General features: G+C 63.3%; 1 protein-coding gene across 1 annotated transcript; it reads right to left on the reverse strand.

Annotated features, from left to right (window-relative positions):
• Positions 1–583: 583 nt before the first annotated feature.
• Positions 584–6,324, reverse strand: P2RY4 (pyrimidinergic receptor P2Y4). Its single transcript, XM_075161902.1, has 2 exons — positions 6,203–6,324; positions 584–2,300 (listed from the first exon to the last, which is right to left on the reverse strand). Exon 2 carries the CDS (start codon positions 2,282–2,284, stop codon positions 1,160–1,162), a length of 1,125 nt encoding a protein of 374 aa, XP_075018003.1. The 5' UTR covers positions 2,285–2,300; positions 6,203–6,324; the 3' UTR covers positions 584–1,159.
• Between the last annotated feature and the right edge of the window lie 1,068 nt (positions 6,325–7,392).

Raw genomic sequence — 7,392 nt, forward strand, 5'->3', positions numbered from 1 at the left:
GAGGGGCTCTCTGGGTACCACTGTCAGGTGGGATGGGGATGCGGGGCTGGGACGTGGCATCGCTGGGGCCCTCTCCCTCCCCGGTGACCTGGGCAGCTCCTGGTGGGATGTGGCTGTGTGTGGTGGGTGCCATGGCCGTGGCTGGGGGGTGACATCCCGATGACGCTATGGGTGTCCCTTCCCTCGGCATGTGCTGGCAGGACTCGTGGGGGGCGATGGGGGGCAGCCCCTCCCGGGGCTCCCCGTGGCGGGGACAGCCCCATCCCACCCCCGCCCGGGCTGGCGTGGGAGAGTCGACAGCGCTGATAGCCATCTCTGGTCTGCTCCTCTCTGTGCAGGCACTCAGTCAAACAAAAGGGCTGGGTAAACATTTGGAAAGCAAACACCCATAAAGGCAGATTCCCGAGGACTCTCCCGTCACCACGGGTGTCACCGTTCCGGTTCCTCACTCAGAACCTGCCCCAGCGCCGGCGTTAAGGTGGCGGGTGGCTTTTTTCTGCTCTCAAATGCTTTCTGGGATGAGGGTGGGCATCTCGTCCCTCTTCCCTCTGCCACGGGAAGAAACAGGCCTGAGTTTTGAGAAAGGGGAAGGGGTTTTATTGGGGGGTGACGGGCAGCAAGTGCCCCGTGCCGTGTCCCTCCCTGCCTCTCCCGAGGCCAGCAGTGTGACAGGGACATCTCCGAGAACCTCCACCAGGCACGCGGGGGACCCAGTGTCGGCTCCGTCCCCAGGTTCTGTCCGGTCCCCGCACATCGCTGTCAAGCAGACTGGAAGGGCTGTGCATGGCCAGGGAGGGACCAGTGTCCCTTCCCTTTAGTGACCTGTCAGGCCCCATGTGTCCCCAGGAGTGCCCTGGGATGGGATGCCAGCATGCCTCCCCAAAATGGCTTTCTCGGCATCCTTCCCATTCCCACGGGTGCCCGGCAGCCGTCCTGCCCCGAGCGGAACCAGCACCCTCCTCGCACGGTGTCTCGGGGCAGGGCTGGGACAAGCCCCGTGGCCACCAGCCCTCAGCCCTGTGGTCTCTGCCTCTGCAGAGGCTGGGCAGGGGCAGGTCAGGTCCGGGGACCTGCGGGTGCCAGGGTGCCCACACGGAGCCTGGAGGGGCTGCAATTTGTGGAGACCAGGGATGAGGTTACTGGAACCCCCTTTGGCCCCTCAGCACCCGCCTCCACTCCGTGCTGTCCCTGTCCCTCGGGTGTCACTGGCAGCGTGGCTGCCACCTGCGACGTTGTCTGTGGAGGGGGATACCAGGGCCAGGTCGCACGTGGGCACGGACCGGAGGCGCTGGCCTGGCCCCCGGCGCAGCCGCCCCCGGTACTTGTCCCCAACCATGAAGTACAAGATGGGGTCGAGGCAGCTGTTGATGCTGGCCAGGGGCCGCGTGATCTTGTAGGTGAGGTTGATGATGTTGAGGGTCCGGCAGTCGGCTTGGAAGTAGCGGGAGGTGTAGTAGATGGTCCGGGTGATGTGGAAGGGTACGAAGCAGATGGCAAAGACGGTGAGCACGACGATGATCATCTTGATGGAGCGCTTCTTGAAGGAGGGCATTCGGGGGCCAGGGCTGGTGAGGCTGGACTTGCTGAGTCTCTTGGCCATCAGGCAGTAACACAGGACAATCACCAGGAAGGGGACCCCGAAGAGGAGGGCCATGACGGAGGAGCTGTAGTGCACGTAATGGTCGAACTCCTCGGGCTTGGTCGTGTCGTGGCACAGGGTGCTGTTGCCCTTGGAGCTGGTGGTGACAAAGATAAGGTTGGGGATGAGGCAGATGGTGACAACAAGCCAGGCACCCACGCAAATGATGCGGGCGTGCTTGGTCTTCACCCACTTCAGGGAGCGGATGGGGTGGCAGATGCCCATGTAGCGGTGGACGCTGATACACGTCAGGAAGAGGATGCTGCTGTAGAGGTTAGCGTAGAAGAGGAAGCGCACGACCTTGCAGAGCCATTTCCCGAAGGGCCAGTTGTTGCGGTCAGCGTAATAATAGACCAGGGTGGGGAGGGAGAGGACGTAGAGCGTGTCGGAGACGGCCAGGTTGAACATGTATGTGGTGGTGGCGTTCCAGGGTCTCATCCTGGAGATGAACATCCAGAGGGCCCAGGAGTTGAGGGGCAGCCCCACCACGAAGACGATGCCGTAGGAGACGGGCAGCAGGATGAACTTGAACTCCTCGTTGAAGACGCACTTTGCCTCCGCCACCGCGGTGGTGTTTTCTCCTGGCCAGGGAGCCGACGTCGGTGTCCACAGGGCAACTGGGAACGTCCTCACTGAAGTGGCCATGTTCTCCGAGCCAGATCTAGGGGAGCAGTTAATAAAAGCACATTAGTCGTTGATCCCAACCATTGTCAGGCACAAAGCATGGAAGGGAGCCAAAGATGCCAGATTTTCCCCCCCTCCAGGAGCTCCGGCCACTTTGATGGTTCTCTGGTTTTTCTCAGCTCGCGCGTTTGGGCCTCGCGGGGAGCCGAGGGGGACTTGACAAATCCTCCCCTTCGCAGCCCCCGCAATGACACCCGTTAATCATCCCTTTGAGCAGCGCGCAGTGACACCAGCGCCGCATGGAGCCGGGAAGCGTGCCTGAGACAGAGGACCGCGCCGGCCCCGCCGGCCAGCAGCCCCACGGCGCGCCGAACAATGAGACCTTTATGAGCAACAGCAGCCCCCGGCCGGTGCCAGCGCAGCCTCTTGGAAGCTGGCTCAGCCTAATTGGCACCATCCTGACAATGCTGCTCGTCCCAGAGGGCTCCTTGACAGAAGAAAGGCAGGAGGAGAAGAAAGGCTTGTCTGGGGGAATATTATGGCCTGGAGAAATCCTCGGGGGGCTGTTAAAGGAGCCTTTGGGAGAGAGTGTCCCTGGACGGCGAGGGGCCTCCAGCTGCCGGGTATTCTCCGTAGGAGAGGGATGATCTAAGCCCCGCGGAGAGGAGCTGCGCCGAAGCCAAGTCCCAGCCCAAGACAGTGCAAGTTCACAAGGCAGGCAGGACGTTTCCCCTCGCACATTGTTAGGATCAAAGGCTGGGATCCGCATCCCCCTGGCAAATCGGGCCCCGGGGCTGAGGTGAGGGCGAGCTGTCAAAGGGTTGCGTTCGCCTCCCGGGATGTCTAAAGTTCAGAGCCCCCTCCTCCAGAGGGAAGAGGGACTCTCTGCTGCCATCGTGGTATCCAACAAAGGACCAGCTCTCTGAAGGTTCCCCTGCCTCGGCCCCTCCGTGCCCGCCATGATCCCTGGCGGAATGATTTCGGAGCGGCCATTTCTGCCGACTGAGGATGGATGCTCGGATGAGTAACCTGGGAGCAGGAGCATCTGCCGTGCTGCAGGCAGAGACAAGGGTGCAGCCGAAAGCCGTATCTGATGGAGGGAGCGCTCGTGTGTCTACAGTTTCTGTGGGTCCAGAGCTCACCCAGGAGGTGAGGAGGTCCAGAGCTCACCAGGACGGAGGAGGACTCACGGCTCAGGGAGACGATGCGCCTTAGCGGGATGCTGGTGTCCGTGGGTGGAAGGCTGCGTCGTCTGAGGCTCCTTCATCCCTTGGCTCCCTCATCAGCCCCCTCCTGTTTGCCCCTTGCCTTCACCACGGAGATACGCAGCCTGACGGCTTCTCATGGCAAGCACCGTTGGCAGGAATATCCCGTAGGGTGCATCCGTGGGGTCAGCTGAGCTGCGATCCACCTTCCCCCCGCAGAGCCTCTCCTGGAGATACCTCCCTGCGTTTGCAGAGGTACCTCCCTGCGTTTGCAGAGATGACCATAAATGAATCAGCAGGCAGATGGGCAGGCGGGTGGCCGCGGGACTGGCCCCTCCGTGCCACACGCACCTCTACACTCTCTGTTTGAGTTGTGGGCTGAGCTGCAGCTTTGGGCTCTCATCAAACACCCTGCAGCTTCCTTCCCGCTGCGGCCGGTGCCAGCAGCTGCCTGGCTTTATTACAGGGATGAGTTCAGAGAGCAACAAGCAGGTCCTGATCAAACATTAACAGCGGGAGGAACTTGCTCTGTTTTCTCAGAACCAGGAGGGAAAAACAGCTGGTAGGAAACCCTGAGCCCCCGAGCGCTGGTGCCAGCAGTGGTCCCATGGGGCTGGCTCTGCCAAAGGGAACGTCGTGCTGGTCCCAGCCCAGCGGCTGCATCTCCTCGAGCCGTGACACTGCCGAGGGCACGAGGCACCAGGAGATTTGTTTTCCTCTTCTAACCTCTGAGTGCAAGTGAGCATGAAGCCTTGAGCCCGACCAGACCGGAGGTGCTGCAGGGTTCAGTGACCAAAGCCAATGCCCATGACATAGGTCAACAAACAACTAAGATATGAAGAAGCCAATAAATAAAAAATAATCTGGTGTAAGAAACGCGTAAGGAAAAAGAGCCCGAGGGCCACGTGGTGCCGGGCTGCTTGGAGAACAGCGCAGGTATGTGGCTTCTGCCCGCTGATAAAGCCTGAGTATGGTCAGCGCTCAGCAGCGTGATTTAACCGTTCCTAAGCAAGCTTCCTTTGGGGATAACCACTAAAAAATAAAAATGCAAAAGAAGATGACATTTGGCAAGCTTTATCTCAACAGGTTTCCTGCTTCCTCATCTTAGTCACAATCAAAATCAGTGGTTTAAATTGCTGATTCACATCAGTCCACCCCGAGGACACGTCACCGCCAGGCCTGTTCCTACTCCTCGCTGACGTCCCCAGCAAGGTTCTCCCTGGCCACGGCCTCTCTAGCATGGGCTTTTCGAGGAGGGACCAACCACAGCCGCGGTGAGGTCTGAACCAAGCGTTTGGGCTCGGTGCCGGAGCGGGAGGTGGGAGGCACTGCAGGGACAGGACATGGAGCTGGGGAGGGGATGCCTGCTCCTGCCCTGCCCGTTTTGTGGACGCACGAGGGCTGCGATGCTGGGGAATCCCTTGCCCGTGGCAAGCACGTCCCCCTGGGACGCTGCCCACAGGCTGGCCCCCCCACGCACCCCGGGAAGCAGCGAGGGGTCCTGCAAAACACCCGCAGAGCCATCCGCCAGCGGAAAGGGGCAGGGGCCGGCCAAGGGGCCATGCATCGGGGGGCACGTGCTGCCCTTGGCCCTTTGCCGCAGGAACGGAAGCTCTGCCCTGGCTCGCGGCCCCGCCGCCGTGCCCAGCCTGAACCCGTCCTTCGGCCCCGCGGGCAGCACCGGCCCGGTGGGAGCCGGCGGCTGCCCCCAGCCCGGGGTGCCCCCAGCCCGAGGTGCCCAGCAGCTGGCCGAGGCTGCCTGCCCTGGGGATTTACGGGGGCGTTGGGAAGGCACCAATGAAATGAATGAGTGGGGCAGCACCGAAAGCAAACTCTGCCCCAGCACCAAAGTCCTGCCCGCCGGCAGGATGGGGCGGTGGGTGAGGGATGGTGGCGCGGCGGGCAGGAGCTTCGGAGAGGGGACAGGAGAGAGGATTTCGGAGGGGAGTGAGCAGCCGCTGAGGGACGCGGGGCTGGGTGAGCCTGGGACCGGCTGCCGCTGGAGCACGGGAAAAACAGGGCTTTTCTTCTCGCCTAAGCTCTCAGAAATTGCAAAACAAGGGGAAATTATGCAAAACATCCTGCAGAAGGACCCTTGTCCCTAATCACTACATGGTTTGTGCAGCCAAAGCCCCGGCACAAGGTGAGCGTGACCTAATTTCTTTTCGATCCTTCCCTTCGGCAGCCAAAGCACGATCTGCCTGCGCTGCTCGGGTGCCGGGGACGCCACTTCCCTCACTGCCCACCACGTCCCCTGCTCCGAGGTGACCCCCTTTCTCAGCGGGATGGGAGATGAGGGTTTCCTTTCGCCCTTGGGTGGCCTGTCCCTGTTCCTCCGCCTCCCCGGGGAAGGGCAGGAGCCTGAAGCTGCGGCAGCCCAAGGGGCAGCTTTGCCCTGCAAGGAGGCAGCGATTTGGGGGATGGAGAGGAAGATGAAGGAGAGGAGGTGGCCGCACCAGGAAGGATGAAGGCCCTTGGTGATGGGGGAAGGCAATGGCATGTTAGGGAGGGGATGCACGGAGGGATTCAGGGGTGGTCAAGGGATGGGGAGAACTCGCTGACCCCCACCCCACACCCATCCAGCCCTGGGGATCCCATCTCTGTCCCTCGTGGGGCCAAACCTGCTCCCCCCAGGGTCCCCCAAAGCCCAGCTGGGTTTGCATGGCCATGTCACGGCCATGGTGGGGCTGTCCTGGCTGCTGCCCTCCACCAGGCATGGGCTGCCCCGGCTCACCTGCGGTCCTGGGCTGGGGCAGCTCTCAGGAGCGGGGCACCCCCGGGGAGCGCCTGTCCCCCGCGGGGCCGGGGGCCATGCTGGCGGGGCTGCGGGCTGCCCTTCGCCGTGCTCTGCCGTCTGTGCCCGCTCCTGCTCTCCCACCGCTGGGAGCAAAGTGCCAGGGAGAGGCAGGGCTGGAGGCGGGCGGAGGCGGGGGCAGGAGCCCGCAGCGTCCCTGCCCGCGTCCCTGCCCGCGTCCCTGCCTGCCCCGGGGGCTGCCTGCAGGGCTCAGCCCCGCTGCGCTCCTGTCCCGTCCATTGCCCTCGCAGGCTTTGGGCCATCTGCAGCCCCCGCAGCAGCCCCCCAGACGTGGGACGTGTGAACCTCACCCATAGGGTCACAGCCCTTTCCCCGTAGGGGCCAAGGACCCTTGGCCATGCGGACCACGGCCCCTCACTCATGGGGACCATGGCTCCTCAACCACGAGGGCCATAGCCCCTCGTCTGTGGGGACCACAGCCCCCTGCCCATGGGGACCACGGCCCCTCGCCCACCCCAGGGCAGCGTCTCTGCCTCACTGGGACCACGAGGGTCCCAGCAGTGCCCACGCCGGGGGGTGCTGCCCTGCTGGCACCCCAGCCCTGCGGGGCAATCCTGGGGACAAAGGTGGCCACTGCCACCTTGAGGCCAGCCTGGGCATAGTGTCCCCAAAAATGGGGCCACCTCAGGTATCGCAGCAGCCGGGGCCCTGCCGGGTTGCCAGCCCTGTGTTTTGGGGGGAGCGTGTGCCCCCGCTGCCTGCGGAGCTGTTCCCAGTCGGGGGGATTTAACTCCTTGCGAGCATGCCGGTGGGCGAAGGGCGAGTGCTGTGCAAACACGTCAGCGTTGCGATGAATGGGGCACGCTGGGGGCGAACGGGTGCACCCGGAGACGTGGGGGACCACGGCTGGGAGTGGGCCGGCTCGGGGGAGCAGCAGTGCAAGGGGCAGCCCGTGGATGCTCAGCCACAGCGGGGGAGCGTGGGGGACCCCCGGTGTGCAAGGCTGAGCAGGCAGTGCTGGCACGTTTGGAGGGGAACCGTGCCACCACAAGCACCCGCCAAGGGCAGAGCCAGCCCAGCTCTGCATGGGACCCCCACGGGACACCAAGCAAGGGCAGCCTCGAAGGTTGGGGTTTGCAGGGTCCCCAATTAAACAGTAAGAGACAGGG

This window comes from Calonectris borealis, chromosome 13, assembly GCF_964195595.1.
Source record: "Calonectris borealis chromosome 13, bCalBor7.hap1.2, whole genome shotgun sequence".
Classification (NCBI taxonomy): domain Eukaryota; kingdom Metazoa; phylum Chordata; class Aves; order Procellariiformes; family Procellariidae; genus Calonectris; species Calonectris borealis.